This window comes from Acanthopagrus latus, chromosome 20, assembly GCF_904848185.1.
Source record: "Acanthopagrus latus isolate v.2019 chromosome 20, fAcaLat1.1, whole genome shotgun sequence".
Lineage (NCBI taxonomy): Eukaryota > Metazoa > Chordata > Actinopteri > Spariformes > Sparidae > Acanthopagrus > Acanthopagrus latus.
Window position 1 is genome coordinate 13,916,636 of NC_051058.1, and position 17,476 is coordinate 13,934,111.

Sequence of the window (17,476 nt, forward strand, 5' to 3'; positions counted from 1 at the left end):
TCCGCCGCGGATTTCTTTTATTTTCTTAAAGGAAGTGGCGCTCTCTTCTTGTCGCGGTGAGATTCACAGCGCCTCCCATTCCCAAACTCCGTCACTCCGTCACTCCTACCCCTGTGGTGAAAAAGTCTCCACACCAACCTGGGGATTGTCCACGTTTACAGCATTCAGACACCGCTGCCCTGCTCCACATCTGCAGCTCTCGGCCCATTTCTCTGCGTAAAAGCGCGCACCCGGCTGTAGGCCTCAAGTTTACGCGTCTTGTGGTTTTATCATCCTTCCTAAGTTATTTGTCGTGATACTGCAAACATGTTTTACTGCTGCTTTGCCCTGTTCCTCCTCACTACGTGGTCATCTGTGGAGTGCAACCCCAGTCCCGTCCTCGGAGATGTAGTCGTGGACAGATACTTCATCCCCGAAGTCTGTGTGAGGGAATCCAAAAGCGGAGACATGGTCCGGTACCACTACAACGCCACGTTTGTCGACGGGAAAACGTTCGATTCGAGGTAAGGTCAGGTTTTTTTTTAATGCATCCGTTTTAGAGATTTTTTCTCTGAGCGTGTCCCTCCCTGCAAAGTTTGTAATTACGCTGCAGAGGCCAGACAGTCCTGCTGCAGAAGTATCAGAGCTGAGAGCCGGGAAGTAATTTACACTGCTTTCTTTAAAGATGTAGCCCTCCTCCTCCTTTTTTTCCCCCTTTTTTTTCTTTCTTTTTTCTTTTTTTTTTTTATTTTTAAGTTGCCCCACATCTGACATTTTCCTTTTGTCTTGGTTAACATTTTGCTTTCTTCTTTTTTGCAGCCATCAGAGAGGAGAAGCCAAGGTGGGCCTGCTCGGGGAGGGTCGGCTCATCGCTGGCATCGATAAGGGCCTGCAGGGCATGTGTGTGAACGAGCGCAGAAGAGTCACAGTCCCGCCTCACCTGGCCTATGGAAGCACCGGTGCAGGTAAGAAGAAAAAAAAATATCAGTCTGCACCAGAGTGAAGTTGGAATTTTGTTGCAGAATTTAAAGACCCGTGAACAGGATGTTTAGATGCAGCACTGCAGATTTCCCAGAGTGATCGTTCAGAGGGTCACATCTGAGATTTAGGGTTGGCCCCAGATCCTCAAGGGCCTCCAGAGCTGCAGTGTGTGTGTGTGTGTGTGTGTGTGTGTGTGTGGACAAACACTCTTTATATAGGGGCCCCTTGTCAAACTGTAGTTTTAATCTTATGTATTTTAGTTGATGACACACTGAGCAAAAACATATAGAAAAGACGTCTTTTCTAAAAGTATTTTATGACGAATTAAAGTGTTGTTTTTTTGTTTTTTTTTAACACCTTTCCAACATTCCCTACTGACCCACTTCAAAATAAAAGTGTTTGCAATGTAATTTTAGACTTTTTTTTTCAACTTCAGTTACAGACGCCGAGAACTTTTTGTGGTTCAAAGAAATTTGTAATGATGGCTGTATTTATTAAGTTATTTATCAGCGTAATCATTAAAAATGTAAAGTTTGGTCATCCAACCTAGGAAACATTAGCCCACCTCATTTAAAGTTGAATGAAAACACAATACCTATTAAAGCTGAAACTTAAAGTTCTCCTGGTGAAGTGCTTAGAGGGAACATACTTGATATTATTCTTAAAAAATTAGCCTCTGTTAGAAATGATCTAACTAACATTAAACTGCATTAAACCAGGTTTATGACAGAATTCCAGCACAGAAAACTTGTTACTGTTGCTAAACTGAAGCTTGGACCTGATGACAAGTGAACCCCAAAATTATAGTTTATTCTGAGGTGGACATGAACGTGTGTGCCAAAGTTCACAGCAGTTAGTCCATTATATCATAGAAAAACATGGATGTCAACCTCAGATCATTAAAGGTGTCATTTCAAAGAGGTGTGTGGATAACAGTGTTGTTTCTTCTCAACACTTCTTGAGACTGATGTGTAAAGTCCAATCTGACCTTCACCTGACCACGTCTACAGGTGACGTCATTCCTCCAGACACCACCCTGGTGTTTGACATCCAGCTGTTGGATCTGTGGAACAAAGCCGACCTGGTTGTCACCAAAACCATCAGCACTCCCAAAGACTGCAAACGCTCTGTGATGCGCACCGACTTTGTGCGCTACCACTTCAACGGCACGCTGCTCGACGGCACCGTCTTCGACTCCAGGTGAATAATAAAATGCTCTAAGCGCTATCTATCTATCTATCTATCTATCTATCTATCTATCTATCTGTCTGTCTCACTGTTATCTCAAGCTCTGAATCGATGCCTGTCTGAGTGACCGATCTAATGTATTTGTACTGCTCTACCAGGTATGTTGTGTGTTTGACTTTGCCCTTGTATGAGCCCTACGTAGCTACATAAAGAAGCAGACCCATGACTCGTTAGTGGGCGAGGGTTGGCTGATCAAGGGCATGGATGAGGGCCTGCTGGGCATGTGTGTGGGTGAGAGCCGACACATTGTCATCCCACCCTTCAAAGCCTACGGAGAAAAAGGATCAGGTGAGTACAAAAGACACTAGGGGAGAGTAAATGATGGTTAAACTTATGACAAGAAATCACAGCCAGTGTGTCAAATACAGCAGCTTGCTTACTTACTTTAAACAACACCATGATCTTCTCCTAAACCTAACCTCGTTCAAAACATGCTGTAAGAAACAGATGGTCTGGTAATGTGAGGGGTTAACTCATCCAGGCTCATCAAGCAACGGTAAACATTCCAGCCCTTTAGGCTCACGTGAGCTAGCATATTACTGTTGATACAAACTTCAAATCTCACCTCCAGTTCTCGCTGAAGAATAAAATCTGTGTTGACCACATCTTCCCGCTCAGTCCAGTTTGTTGTTTAATCTCCTGCTTTTGTTTTTTTCCACACTGAAACACATTCGTACAGCTGCGCCACGCTAGATCCAAATTTGTTTATGTCTGCTTCCCCACGGAATCATATTTGTTTACATGAGGGAGCACAGGTAATCAAACATGGATGTTAAAAAAAAATGCATGATTCAAAATAATTTCAACACCTTTGCAAATGAAAGATGAGGGAGGAAGTACATTCTTCACATCTGTCAGGCCTCCTGGATGTACACACAGGGTGTTTGGGTGAGAAGCTGAGAATGTAAACATAACTTTAACTTGTTTACAAGGAAAAGCCACGGGGCAGAAAGTACAGTAGGCCGAGGCAAAAGTTGAAACCATTAAAAATTGTCATAGAAATGCAAAAGTTAATAGCAAAAAAAAAATATTGCTCAAACATTAAAATGAGAAATGTTTTTAAAATTAATTTAAAGGGCCCATTTGTGTTTGATAAGTTGGGAATGAGACTCAGAAATAGTCTATTCTCACAAATCGGACCTTTTAATTGTAATGTTCTGCAGTGAAACAAGTGATTACGTCTGTTCAATAAATAGATCAGATGGAACACAGATTAGGTAACATATTGGTAAGTTTGAATATCAAACAATTCCGTCCTCTCTCTGCCCACCAGGGAAAGAGATTCCCTCCCAGGCGACGCTGGTGTTTGATGTCCTGTTGGTGGACATTCACAACCCAAAAGACAACGTCACCATCGACGATCAGGTGGTTCCCGAGTCGTGCACTCGCAGGACTATTGTCGGGGATTACGTCCGGTATCACTACAACGGTTCCTTCCTGAACGGAGTCACCTTTGACAGCAGGTGAGCTCAGTTCACATGCCAGTTATAACACAGTATCATTTGGAGGATTAGACCAATTCACTGGTAAAGACTGTTTACTGCTCTGTTATTTATTTTTTTTTTTTACTTCTGGTAGATAGAAACCTTTGTTGTCTCTATCTATCTGAATTAAAACTTTGCTTGTGTGTTACCACCAACAGCTACCAGAGGAACTCCACGTACAACACCTACATCGGGATGGGGTATGTGATTCCAGGCATGGATCAGGCCCTGCTGGGGGTCTGCATCGGGGAGAGGAGGAGGGTCATCATCCCTCCACACCTGGCGTATGGAGAGCAAGGAGCAGGTAGAGCATCTCTCTGAACTGATTTAAATACAACTGTTGGTTAGTTGTTCCACATCATTCGAGAGAGGCTTAAAACATTCAAGAATAAAAGACGGATAGCAGCTATAGCAACACTCTCTGAATAGAAATGGAATAATTCCCAACATTGTTATCATAAAGAATTAAATCATGTGTGCTTGTGCTCTGTCCAGGTGACGTCATCCCCCCCTCCGCTGTGCTGGTGTTCGACATCCACGTCATCGACTTCCACAACCCCAACGACACCGTGGACATCAAGATCCTCCACAAACCTGAGCTCTGCAACGACACCACCGAGGTGAACGACCTCGTCCACTACCACTACAACTGCACGCTGATGGACGGCACGCCACTCTTCTCCTCGTGAGTCACCCAGACGCCCCACACGTATTTTAGATCAATACAAATAAGCATAAATAACCACTGCGATTTGTCCTCAGACACGACTATGACAACCTTCAGGACGCAGTGATCGGGGCGGACAAGGTGATCGATGGGCTGGATGTGGGCCTGCGAGGCATGTGCGTGGGGGAGAGGAGGTTGGTGACGGTGCCGCCTCACCTCGGACACGGAGAGAAAGGAGGTGAGGCTACAACTTTTCTCTCTTAGTTAAGAAAATACAGGATAACATGAAACACAAACATTCCAGATAATCAATAAACGGTATATAAAAAGTGAAACATCTTCACAGATAATAAGATGGAAATAGTTAAATGGTGTCCTTGTTTCTGTCCGGCAGCCACTGGTGTGCCGAGCAGCGCCGTGCTGGTCTTTGACATCGAGCTGATGAGCTTCGAGAAGGGAGTGCCACCTGGTTACCTGTTCGTGTGGCTCCAGGACAGTCCTGCAGACCTGTTCGAAGCTCTGGACATCGACAAGAACCAAGAGGTGCCACAGGAGGAGGTAGGTTACTGCTAACAACGACACCATCTGCACTATGTCACACGACAGATAATGGGCACTGACCTGCAGGGGTGAAATAGGTACTCAGGTACTAGATTTGGCAAAATTTAGTACAAATACCAAGAAATTTTACTTCAGTAATGTACCTGAGTAAATGTACTTCTGCTCCAAAAAGTAAAGATAAAACTCCAACCAAAATTGATGAAGACTAAAAATGTTATAGTTTGACCCCATCTGGTGGTCACATTAAGAATTACATTACTTAAAAATCTCACACACTCTTATTATTAGAAGTAATATTATTATTAATTAATATGATTATTAATAAATGATGGTGAGTGATGAGCTGAATTCCCTGAACACTTATGGACACTACAGGTGAGCAATTAGGGTGTTTTTGACAGCACTGTTTTCCTGAATGCCACCATCGCACACCATCACTGGAAAATTGCACTACAAATCTACAACTTCACTCTCTCTTTTTTTTTTATCTGTTGACACTTCTTTAGTTCGGGGAGTTCATCAAGCTGCAGGTGGCAGAAGGCAAAGGCAGAATAAAGCCCGGCCTGACCATGGAGCAGGTCATCACTGACATGTTCAACAACCAGGACCGAAATAAAGACGGACTGATCAAGGCAGAGGAGCTCAAACTGAAGGTACAAGAGGATAAAGAAAGAGAAGAGGCCCACGATGAGCTGTGATGAGGACTGACGCGCTGACTCTTTCTCAGGGATGAACCCCAACACCTTAAAAAAAAAAACAAGCAACGAGAGACTTTTCAATCGTGGTTTATTACTTTCTGTTACACGTCGGACAGTCTTTTTAAATGACAAGAAAATAGTGCAAAGGGCCTTTTTTTGTGGAGTGTTGTGTTGTTGTATGTTTGTTTTGATTTTGATTTTTGTATTTCAGAAAACCAAACAAGCACCTTTTTTTATTTGTCCCTGAAAGTCACATTGATTAAAATGTTTGTAAGAAACAGACAATTGTTTAATTTTTATCCCAGGACTTTTATCCCGGCTAAAGAAATCATCTGACATGGAAGCATCTGTATTTACAACGAATGAAGCGTTGCACCAGGACAACTGTTGAGGGCAGCAGACACCATCTTTAAAAATATGTGTCTTTAAAGTTGCACTTCTTGTTGCAAGATGCAGAACTGCAACATTTCTCAGTGTCAAACTTGCACAAATTTAACATCAAAGTGTTTATAGGTCTCTTCTCCAAATGAACTGTTGGAGGGCAAGTTGCATTGTGGGTATTGTAGGAAGAAGAATGCATTGATCTCAGTTCCCAGCTCTATATACAAAAGAGCATGTTCACTGCTGGGACAAACAAACAAAAATACAATTTGCCAAATGATTATTATTACAAGGAGACCCAAATAATTAAGTAAGAGATGGTTTTTGAGAAACTTTATAAACTTTTTGAAACACTAACAAAATTTTGTTTTTTTTAAAGGGAGTCTTTAAAGGGAAATTATAGGCTACTTCTTTATCACCCATGGAGAAAGGCCCCAGATTCCCTTAAAAAAATCTTTTGATTTTCTAAGTTGTTGAGTCAGGAGAAATTTTGTAAACTTTATGAAAAGCCATCTAACACAAATTATTTTTCATTTGTAACTTCTTGTTAATTCAGCAAATGTTATAGATCAATAGATTTTTTTTTTTGTTTAAAAAAAAAGGTTGTGTCCCAGTGATGTACGTGCTTATTTGCATGGGAATTAAGATCTGCTCACAAGTGAGTCACTAGAGAGGCCTTCTAACACCAGGACACATGTTAATCCCAGGTATAAACAGGCTCAGGGTGTCATTTAGGGTTAAATGAGTAACACAGTAAAAGTGTTTAAGTCATTTTAAAAAACACATATTTAACGTGTTGTGCACCTGCATATGTACTAATGTTAAGAAACTATTGAATACTGCTATCAACTTATTAGAAGTATTATAGCAGGTATTATTAATATTGATGCATCTATAAAGAAAATAATTCAAAAGCTACAACATGACTTGCGGCCACCTTTCTAACCTGACTATAATTAGACTGCACTGCAAAACATTAGTAGCAAACAGAGACGATGCAAAAATGTTGGTTAAAGGGATAGTTCATAGTTTTTAGACTCCCACGAGTCAACAAAAACAAGCACCTTCACTGCCCTGTAACATTTTCTCGTCTATGACTAACAAAACTCAATTTATTTCTTACTAACTCATTAACTAGTAGAATAGCTTTAAGACTGATAGACTAGCACCCTGCTTTAAGGAGCATCTTGAAGTGGGGTTTTATGAGGTATTCATCCATAGTTGATGTATTCACAGTTTGGAGAAACAGCAGAATATAGAAAATTACCAGACTCCTTTCACAAAAACACTCATTTTACTTTGTGGCACAAGGCAGTCGCTGGTTAACTGCTGCCACTATCTGACACTTGGTTTTTGTTATTATGTGACTTTGGTGAATCTGAAATTATGCTTTAAAACACAGAAGTCACGCAATGACACGAATGAACTATCCAATCAAGGCCGCGGTAGACCGCCAACTCCTGCGTTCTGCGAGGCAAAATGACTGTTAAGGGAGTCTGGTACCTTTGGAAAGCAAAATAAAAGGTTCATTTTTCTACTGATAAATGTAAATGTGAAGCAGCGAAAACATTATAAATATAACCGTACATTTCAACTTACATTGATTTTGTGTGGGCCTTTTTTAGGTGTACAGATTAACTTTAGCCACAGCAGTACATTGCTTAACTTCTAAACTGGGGGAGTGACGGCAGCGTCATCCACAGTAGGTATTCATATTATGGATTATTAGTATTAAGTATCTCATACAACCCAACTTGAAATAACAGAACTATTCCTTTAAACACAGCCCATCCCGTACTGTAAAGTAAAATTTAGCACATAAAAAGGTCTTATCTTAAAATGAAGAGGAAAAAAAGAAATACTAAAAATGACTCTTTAATTGTTTTGACTAGACATTTGCTGAGATGGTGCATTGGTCTTCCTGAATAGAACAGAGTTTCTACTGTGACGTTTGCTGCATAAACCTGGGATTCTTCTAAACTAAGTTTCAAATGTACGTGATGTGGCCCTGTACGTGTAATGTGTTTCAAATAAACTGAAAAGGTCAAAAATACTCTCTGGTAAACAAAGCGGTTTTAAAAAAGCCCAGCCTTACGGTCTGGTTTGAGGTAAGTGATGATTGTCCGGCATGCAGCACGGTGAATAGAGCGAACAAGTCCATCTTGTGTGTACATTGCCCATTAGTGTCCCGTTCCACCTTGTGCGTTTTACTTGTCGTCTCCACATGAGGTAATGTGTCTGAGGATGGCGTTGGGGACGTCCAGCGTCTCGTCCTTCACCAGCACGATGTCAAAGGAGTTGATATACGAATCCTTTCTCTCCTCCACCTAAGAAACAAAACACAGACAGTCAGGACCCACGTTCTAAAACTCAAATGTGTTGATATAAAGAATCCCAGGATGTCACTGTAGGTTAGTCTGACCTGGTCGTTGAGGAAGCCGATGGTGAGGACGTTCTGGTGCTCGGAGACCCCGTCAGCCATGGTCAGGTCTCCTAAAGAGTCTCCCAGCAGCAGCACGTTGGGTCGTCCCTGCAGCTCTCTGAGGCCGGCTGCACGCGACAGAGCACCCTCTCTCTTGTTGAAGGTGTGGATCAGTTGGCCTTTAAAGGCTTGCAGAACCCCCTTTATTAACAAGAAGATGTTAAGATTATGGGAAAATTATTTTGGTACTGTTGGTATTTATAGAAAAACTTTTGAAAACTGATATGGTGCATTGCTGTGAGTCAGGAAGAATCTTGCTGATTTGGGTTTTGCTTCATATTCCAGATAATTTCTCGCCTCACAGGGCTCAGTCCCTAGCTCACTTTTATGTTTAGGTATAATGGAAGAGCTTCTCATTTATTTCAATATTATGGAGGGCACTTTGCACAATAAAGCACATGGTAAGAAACGTGGTCAAACTCACAGTGTGATCGAAGTCCATGTAGTTGGAGATGATTTGGACGTTGGGATGGAAGACGTGGTTCTGCTGAATCACCTCCTCGAGGACGTCTCCAACGCCGGCCGAGAATATCAACAGAGGGACCTGCTCCTCCGCCAGACGGTCGAAAAACACTTTGTAGCCGTCCCTGAAGAAATCACACATACCAAGATAAAAGATGACACAAGAACCACCAACACCTGGTTTAAAATACTGCCTGCATGATTTTTTTTTTTTTATCATGCTGAGCACAGACAAATTTAATGTTTTTTTTATTGCAGAGAACCTTGCCTTTTTGAGTTTTCTTTATTTTCTTTGTTTCTATATTTAATGGAATAACTTTCTAATTTATTCTCTGCACCGGATATGAACACAGTGCATACCTAAGCATAGCGTTGGATTCCTTGACAGCCTGGGCAAGCAAATCCTTCCTAATCCTCTGCTGAATTAGCAGCTCATGGACTTTAGTCCACCTGTAGAGAGAAGCACAAGACCAATATAACATCTCCATTATGTTTTGACTGATTTTTCTGTTGTCTTTTCAGCAATGAGGAAGTTTAAAATACTGATTTTTTTTCTTTTCTAAAAGATATGTCTCGTTTAACTGGTCCAAGCAACACTGGTAAAAATCACAAGGGTGTCATCTGTCATTGTTAAATTACAATTCAGTTTACAGTGTACAGTGATGGTTTATTATTAACAACTGCCTGTTTATTTCTTACCACTCCACCATGAGAGGCAGCTTCTCTTCTGCGGTCCTTCCCGGGTCAATTTCTATTGGATAGTAGGTGTTCAAAAGCTCCCTCATCTACAGCGGATCAATAAATTATAATGAACACATATTTACAGATGTGTCAGGATCTACTGCATACAGACAAGAAAAGATTATCTGCGAGCTCAAAGTCTGAAGCAAAGTGAGTATTAAATGTCACTGAATGAAACAAGCTACAGATACTGCAGTGGAAACAATTGTACAAGTGCAGAAGTGACACCAATTCATGGCTTTCATTATACCTGTAGCACATTTACCTTTTTAGTGCAGTCTTCGTTGATCAACAACCGGTTATCCAGGATGTCTGCAACAAGCAAGGAAGATATTTTAACAGTCTTAAAAAGGACAACATAATAACGACATTTGGCCAAGATGACAATCTTTCAAAAGAGTCAGTTATCTGTGGCCTGTGTGCTTACTGTGCGTGGTGGGCACTCTCTTCCCGTTGTGAGCGAATCTGGTCAGTGTCATGTCGAAATCTGAGATAACCTGAGGAAGCATAGAAACAAGATTTTGGTGATGGAACAGCAGTCTAATCTACTTTCACTCCCCATGACTTCAATTCTCGAAGAAATATGGCCTTGACTGTCTACCGTTAAGTATCTCTTCTGGTGTTCATGAATGTAATTAGGTGAAAATCTGGCATGGCTAACAGCTGACGACAGTACTACCTTACATCCAGAAAAGACCTTGTTTTGGTGAGTTCAATCTCACTCCTGATTAAATTTGTAACACTCACGCTGCATGGCGTGAATTGTCTCCTCCACTCTGCTGCGCTCCCTCATCAGCACCGAACACTTGGCCAGCTCTGGGATCTGAACAGGAAAGAGTTTAGTCTTATTATTTAATATGAAATTCCAGACACAGTCCCTGGGGAAGGAGAAGGTTTTGAAATACCCCACATACATTCTTTATTATTTATACATATATAATGTATTTTGTCAGGCATCTTGGTTTTTGGTGAGTTTGCATTAACATACTTAAAACCCAGCACACATGCCAAGACATTTTCAAATCAGACGTAGTTTACTTAGCTTTGTAAAACGTCCTCACCTCGGTCTTGGTCAGCTGGTGCCATATTGCCAACACAGTCCGCACTGGTGTGTGGATCCAGGGGATATGATAAACCTGAATTTAAAGCCAAAGGAAAAACGAATTTGAGTAATGTGCCATTTTATTTATCTTTAATTTCTTCTGAGTGTTCCTGGACAGGACTGTTTTTTTTCGTATTCTTTTGGTAAGTAAGAAGAGTAGTTCCATTAATTCACACAGTAAACCAGAGGAGACTTTCAGTTAAAGGTGCAACACGTAGTTTTGGGGAAGAAATTTTACTCAGAGAGAGAGAAATATTTTCACTGACTGATTGACCTAAAATGACAATAAAACTTCAAACTGTTTTACTTTGTTTATATGTTGCGGACCCTGCCACCTTTCTTGCATCAAACAGTGTTGTTGGGGCCTTAATTTCCTTTGAGAACAGCTTGTCTATTTAGTCATGGAAAAAAATGTATGCATTATCACCTCATTGATATTGTAAATAATTATTTCCCAGTACTTTACAGTGCCCATTTAAATTAGCTTGTAATACAAATAAACAGTTATGTTTACTGTAAACAGTTACTACTAAGTAAAACAGCAGTTTACTAACAAGCTGCCTGACACTGCAGCATATTCTCCGTTTAAATGTTCGCACACCATGTTTAAGTCGTTATACAACAGTGCACCGTACTTGAATTAAACCACGTTGTATTGAGTAGTTTCAGCATACAAAATCTGACATTATTTTGATTTAAATAGCCTGTTTGACTAACAAGCTGCTAACGCTACTGTGTATGACTGCAGTGATTACGTAACATCCAGCCGTTACAACTTACCATCTTCAAACTGACGAGTCAGCGAGCCGAGCACTGCTTTACGGAGCGACGGCTAAATCTGCATAATGCTGACAGACTGCGTATATCTGTATAAACACTAAACACTTAAAAACAGTACTGTAGGGACTAGCAGTCGCCTGGAGTGATTTGTTTACATCTGTGTTTGTCCCACTTCCGTTTTTTACTTGATAAGCACTTTGGTTCCGATGCACTTTGGTTCCTACCACACTGGGAGCATTTCCGCCGTGGTACCGTGTCTAACATTTTTTTAAAAAAATTTAAACGTTTAATTATAAAGACAATGCAACAATATGAGTTAAATAAAAATATACAGAATTTATATCATAAAAATTCACACATTCACACTCTAGCAAGTCTCTTGCTAGTTTTGCTAGCTATGGGATCACACTGCAGTAGTGAGCCGCTGTTTGCAAGAGTGTAGCAAAGTATGGTCAAAACCAAGTCAAAAGGTCTATATGTTATGGATATGTAATAAAAGTCAAAGGAATGTTGATTACTGCTTGAATACAGAGCTATTCAGCACGTATGCTAATATTAAATGGTAGTTGTCAATAAAAGCCACAGAAATCACTGTATCCTATGTGACTTTAACAACACAACTGTTGGTTTTTCCCATTCATAACAAAAAGGCACACTTTACAGACAGACAGACAGACAGATAGATAGATAGATAGATAGATAGATAGATAGATAGATAGATAGATAGATAGATAGATAGATTTCCGATTCAGATTTCATTATTTATCATTTATTGCAAATATATTAGTACACTTGCAGCTCTTGCACATACAAATGGATTGACACAATATGTTACACAATATGTTTGGCTGCATGAAATCTCCATATATGGCACTGGCAAATCATTCTTTAAAAACATGAACTCGACACCCAGCCTCAAATGTGATATTTATATGCTACTGCCAATCACTAAAATCTGTTATGTCCGCACTGTTGCACTGTGTTGGAATCCTGTGGCTGTGTACGCTTTACACAAGAAAATTGGATCAAAATCTGCAAATACAACTGATCAATTAAAGCTGTTCAAATTGTGTTAACAGAAAATTGTTAGGCTCAAAAAGCATAATTAGATAATATTTATAAGTAGCTTAGCTGGGGATACCGCAGGCATTAGCATTTTCCCAAGGGCTCGAGAAATACAGTGAGCTCAGCAAGTGGTCCACACAACACTCTTGTTTTTGAGTCTGAAGATTGTAGCCAAAAAAGCAACACTGTACAATGTTTTTACAAGTTAACATTCAAGGTCCTGTAAATACAAGTTAATTCAATTTTATCATTAAGGGGCAGTTGGGATTTTATGGCACAATCAGGAACATTTAGAGAACCGTATACAAAAACATACCAGCCTCAGGCTGTAATGAGTTTCACATGTCTTTCCACAGTACAGCGTCCATCTGTGAACATGACCTCTAATTCAAAAACTAGAAGGCATAAACAAACCACAGTTAAACCAGAAACTTCTCAACATTATCATGGTTATATTTGGTCCATCTTCAAACTGAGCAACAACCTATATATATCTCAAATAAAACCATTTTTGGCCAGAGGAAATACTAAAGAAGTTAATCATACACAACTTTAAACATCCATTGGAATGGCAAAATATATATATTGTGCAACACTGTATTTAGCAGTTTTTAATCATGGGGGATCATTTAATCTTAACACCCTGTTCCCCAATATGTGCTTTTCTCAATACTTCATTCTTGCTACAAAAAAATCAGATAAATGATTGTCTATTTCAAGTGGGGCACACACTATAAACACACTATATATGACCAACATTCAGAGAGTTAAATCCCTACAGTGCAAAAAAAGATAAAACCAAGGTGGAAATTGGAGGTAGGTAGAAATCAGATGCAAGTAATGACAGGAGTAGAAAGCTGAAGCTGGTTGTTACGGTGAGTTCAATACCCCCTCACTACATTAAAATTACAAAAAAATTTAGACATCATTTACTTATCTAACTTTACATCTCAACACTCAAATCAGTTTTACTGAGAACTATCATCGTTTTATTCTGACTTGCACTACAACATGTTGACATCATTTAAGAATTACTGTAACACAGACCACATAGAAAAGCTCAGCTACATATTTTAGCAAATAAATCAGCTTTGTTTTTCATCACAGTATCATTTACTAGCAGAATAAAAGTAAGGCATAAGCTATAATGTAAGGCCAATATTATTAGGCAAGACTGAAATCTTCCTGCAAAGCAGCCCCAGGTAAACCCATGCAGACATTTCACCTCAATAAAGGCATAAAACAAGATAAAATTGCAGTAATAACAAGGAGTTTATTAGCAGATTAAGTGCAAAGAATGCGCAGCTTTAGATCTCAACATTCGATTTGTGACTGCAGCTGCCTGCGCAGAGTGAGCGTGCGGCGATGGAGCTGTTGCATCTGCTGCATGCGGTCTCGCTGGCAAGCCAGGTTCTGGGGCATGGGGTAGTGCTGGCAACCGTGAAGATACTGGTACGGGATGCGAACGTGGCAGGCGGCGGCCCGGCAACGTGGCTGAGGTAACGGCGGCAGCAGCATCCAGCGCTTCCTCTCTGCACTGTAACGGTAGGCCTCCTTGCAGTACTGCTTGTCCATGTTGATGCTGTTCCTCCACCCGCCAATGATGAATACGTCTTCATCCAGGAAGCAAACAGCAGCGCCCTCCACACTGAGGACCTCTGAGGGGAGGCTGTCGAGGATGTCGTCAGAGATGTTTCTGCTTATTTTCTGCTGAGCCGCTTCAGCTGTGACCTTGTAGCTCTTGGCGCAGCAGGAAGCTGTGTGATAGAAGTTGGTGTTTGCAACAGCCATCTGAAAACTACAGTAGTTGTCGATGAGCGGTAAGGAGTCCACTTCCTGCCACTTGTGACTCTCTGTGTCATAGCAAGTGGTCAGAGTGCTCAGTCCATCATCATTTTCCAGGTCCACAGGGGTCCTGGCCATCACATACACATAACGATCCTCCACGCTCACTGTTTTAACGTCTCGTAGTATCTTTGGTGCTGGGTCGAGGTTTTGCCACTCGTCCTGCTCAGGCTCGTAGACAGTGACGTCCTTAAAGCCGGGACTGAAGTTGCCATGACCACCGATGCCGTACAGGATGTCTTTAATACATGTGAGGCCAAAGGAATGCTTACGAGTTGTCAGGCTGCAGACCTGCTCCCAGGAGTTGAGGTTAGGGCTGTAGCGCTCCACCACCTTGGCAAAACCCGGCTCCATGGAGCCAGCCACATAAACATGGCTGTCAGTGACAACGATGGCGTGTCCGTCGAGGTGGTTGTGAATGTGTGGCAGGTTCACCCAACGGTCCTCAGCAATGAAGTAGCCCACACATTCACTCAAATAGTCTCCACCTTCCGAAACACCACCTACCACCATGATTACATCCATGTTCTGGCCGAATCGTGGCTGGATTGCTGGCGTGCAGGAGGCACACGGCTCTAAGTCAGCTGACTTGAGGGTCTCAAGGTGAAGAGCTAGGACCTCAAGAGCGTCAGACACCAGCTGCTGACAAGCTGCATTGTTTCCCACTAAGGCCTCCTTCCTCACCACCCGTGTCAGGTAGGTGGGAGCAATCTGAGGCAGCCGCAAAAGCCTGAATAGCTCCTCAAAATGCTTCTCCCGCTCCTCTGTGTTTTGGCGGACCCATTTCACAATGGCCTCGTACAGCTCCTGTTCAAAATCCACAGTAATTTCTGAGTCAGACAGCCAGTCCCGAACCAGGTGAAATGGCAGTGTGTAGAATTCCTCATTGCAGATAATCTTGTGGAAGTTCCTCCTGATCATCTCGGCGGCGCCCTTGTCCAGCTGTTCCAGGCTGTACATGTGGGCGAGGCTGTGCACGGCAACACAATTGGACAAGCTCAACTTCCTCATCAGAAAGTCTCCGCAGAAATTCTTCAGCTGCGCCAACAGGAATCTGTGTGAAAAGTGAAAAAAACATGAAAAGTATATACTATTCTTATTCACTGAAAACAAAGTTTTTGCAGCTTTATTTTTCAATTATTCTGGCTTAACAGTCCTTTGTCTAAATTAAAGTTAGGTACAGCTATGATGGAACTAACATGCTAACCAATAAAGACATCAACGAACAGATGCAGCAACACAGGAGAATGAGGGAGCCATCAGTCAGGAACAATGTGTACACCCTGACCAGCCCTGACTAATCAAAAAGTGAAAACAACCATCTATGATTAAAAGAAAGAACCTGAATTGGCAACTTGTTAAACGATTCAAATAAGTAACCTCTTTTGCAAAAATGCCAAAAATTCACCCATTTTCTCCAATGTGAATGCTGAGAACAAGAAATTTAAATGCATCAACTTGGACTTTTTGTGAAACTGTCAGCTTTTTTGGATAAATCAGTGAGGAAAATGATAGCCCAACCTAGATGAAATTTTGCTTTTAGAGATAATAATGCAGAAATAGATACTTGGGATTGGAATTATTCAGTACCCAGTAAGTTTATTTTGTCAGTGCACTGATGTTTTTATAGACAATAAAAGTTGAAGAAAAGAAAATGTCAGTGTTGGCCCAAATCACCCAGTATTGGTCAGGCTCTAATGAAAATAATCATTAGCTGCAGCCCTGGATCATACAGACTACTGGTACAGATCTAGGTCAACATGTAGGCCTTTGATTCATCTTTGACTCACATTCCTGCCAAGTGCACCATGTTTCTATAATGACACCAAGTCTAAACAAGTAGTGCCAAGCTCCACAGGTGCGTGAACAGGTCAAACCTGCTGGCATGAGGAGACAGAAGGTGTGGCTCGTGTTCCACAAACACAGCAGGCCAACAAATCCGTGCCTAATAAGGGCAAGCGTGTTCATTAGATGTGTGCTTTTTTTTTTTTTTTTTTTAATCTAAATTACCTGTCAGCGAGTTCCAGCACTTCGTGCACGGTGGCAGTGGTGACCCTGATCTGTCCAGTGTACATGAACTGAATGACGCTCTCCACTGTCTCTGCCTCTGGTCCTGTGCTGGAGCTCCACTCCTTCAGCTCCACCCGCCCGGACACGGACTCTGAAAACTGCCCGCCGAGCAGCAGCGTGAAGTACTGCGACGCCGCCGACAACACCGAGCGGTGTGCGGTTAGGGTCTGGACCCTGTCCGCGGAGTCCCCGGCGGAGCTGAAGACCAGCGTCACGTCGCAGAACAGCCCCGCCTTCCTCTGCTCGTTTTGCCGCCGGGAGAGCTCGGAGCAGTAGGCCCAGCAGGTGAACTCCTCGGCCTCCTCTGGCTCCCCATCACCTGTCCGTGCTCCCGGTGCGCCGCTGCTCCGGCCGCCGTCCTCTGGCTCCTCCGCCGCCGCTGCCATACCGCAGCGGGAAACACTCGGTGGCAGGTGAAGGCGCTTAACTATCTTCGGGAGGAAATCATAGGCATATAAAACACACGCAAATAAACATTCAAAAACTAACATGCATGCGCAATTGGTCCACAGCCCTGCTCTGAAAACAGGAGCGCTCACTTCCGTATTTAACAAGCTGCCCAAATGTTCTCAGGTTTTGGCTGGACGTCAATAGGAGGCTCTCTGATTCAAGCTAATATCTGCGTTCACACTGGAGACACATGCCCATGACTGGAGTACAGAATAGTCCGAGGTTTTAGCGATATGTTTTGTGTCGCTATGACACATTAATACGTCTTTATTTTAGCGACATTTAACTTTGACTGATGCGTCGCTGTCGCGCATGCGCATAGCGAATTATCCAGCGACTGACGATGTACACTTTGTTAACACCTGCATAGATAAGCATCTACTCACTGTTGAAACATTTTTATGTTGTTGGGGTAGTTCCATATTCATAAAGCTGAATGTTTTAATTCAACTCCATCCTTTAAATTATTTTTGCAATTTA

At 41.9% G+C, this 17,476-nt stretch overlaps 3 protein-coding genes across 4 annotated transcripts; 1 reads left to right on the plus strand and 2 right to left on the minus strand.

Moving 5' to 3' along the window:
* The first annotated feature begins 113 nt into the window (after positions 1-113).
* On the plus strand, positions 114-8,052 carry fkbp10b (FKBP prolyl isomerase 10b). 2 transcript variants are annotated; one of them, XM_037081166.1, is made up of 10 exons: positions 114-503; positions 799-944; positions 1,971-2,160; positions 2,351-2,496; positions 3,482-3,671; positions 3,851-3,996; positions 4,188-4,377; positions 4,455-4,597; positions 4,754-4,917; positions 5,427-8,052. In XM_037081166.1, the coding sequence occupies exons 1-10, from the start codon at positions 307-309 to the stop codon at positions 5,616-5,618; spliced, it is 1,704 nt and encodes a 567-aa protein (XP_036937061.1). In that variant the 5' UTR covers positions 114-306; the 3' UTR covers positions 5,619-8,052. The 2 variants fall into 2 exon arrangements, with proteins under 2 accessions (XP_036937061.1, XP_036937062.1); XM_037081167.1 differs by lacking the exons at positions 114-503; positions 799-944 and having other exon boundaries at positions 2,028-2,160; positions 2,307-2,496.
* Positions 7,859-17,170, minus strand: LOC119010218 (7-methylguanosine phosphate-specific 5'-nucleotidase-like). Its single transcript, XM_037082191.1, has 11 exons — positions 17,036-17,170; positions 10,746-10,820; positions 10,432-10,507; positions 10,286-10,347; positions 10,112-10,181; positions 9,950-9,996; positions 9,643-9,728; positions 9,304-9,393; positions 8,906-9,068; positions 8,422-8,622; positions 7,859-8,326 (listed from the first exon to the last, which is right to left on the minus strand). The coding sequence occupies exons 1-11, from the start codon at positions 17,039-17,041 to the stop codon at positions 8,207-8,209; spliced, it is 996 nt and encodes a 331-aa protein (XP_036938086.1). The 5' UTR covers positions 17,042-17,170; the 3' UTR covers positions 7,859-8,206.
* On the minus strand, positions 13,880-17,227 carry klhl11 (kelch-like family member 11). Its single transcript, XM_037081165.1, has 3 exons — positions 17,086-17,227; positions 16,487-16,977; positions 13,880-15,530 (listed from the first exon to the last, which is right to left on the minus strand). Exons 2-3 carry the CDS (start codon positions 16,930-16,932, stop codon positions 13,946-13,948), a joined length of 2,031 nt encoding a protein of 676 aa, XP_036937060.1. The 5' UTR covers positions 16,933-16,977; positions 17,086-17,227; the 3' UTR covers positions 13,880-13,945.
* Positions 17,228-17,476: the final 249 nt, after the last annotated feature.

What these genes read in the sequence shown, in the direction of transcription:
- LOC119010218 (XM_037082191.1), bottom strand. An exon ending in GAATCCAACGCTATGCTTAG is followed by an intron (nt 9,069 to 9,303) that starts GTATGCACTGTG and finishes TGATTTCTTCAG; the next exon opens with GGACGGCTACAAAGTGTTTT. An exon ending in ACATGGACTTCGATCACACT is followed by an intron (nt 8,623 to 8,905) that starts GTGAGTTTGACC and finishes TTGTTAATAAAG; the next exon opens with GGGGTTCTGCAAGCCTTTAA.
- fkbp10b (XM_037081166.1), top strand. Translation starts at nt 307, where the DNA reads ATGTTTTACTGCTGCTTTGCCCTGTTCCTCCTCACTACGTGGTCATCT. An exon ending in CTACGGAGAAAAAGGATCAG is followed by an intron (nt 2,497 to 3,481) that starts GTGAGTACAAAA and finishes TCTGCCCACCAG; the next exon opens with GGAAAGAGATTCCCTCCCAG. An exon ending in GTATGGAGAGCAAGGAGCAG is followed by an intron (nt 3,997 to 4,187) that starts GTAGAGCATCTC and finishes TGCTCTGTCCAG; the next exon opens with GTGACGTCATCCCCCCCTCC.
- klhl11 (XM_037081165.1), bottom strand. Translation starts at nt 16,932, where the DNA reads ATGGCAGCGGCGGCGGAGGAGCCAGAGGACGGCGGCCGGAGCAGCGGC. An exon ending in GTGCTGGAACTCGCTGACAG is followed by an intron (nt 15,531 to 16,486) that starts GTAATTTAGATT and finishes CTTTTCACACAG; the next exon opens with ATTCCTGTTGGCGCAGCTGA.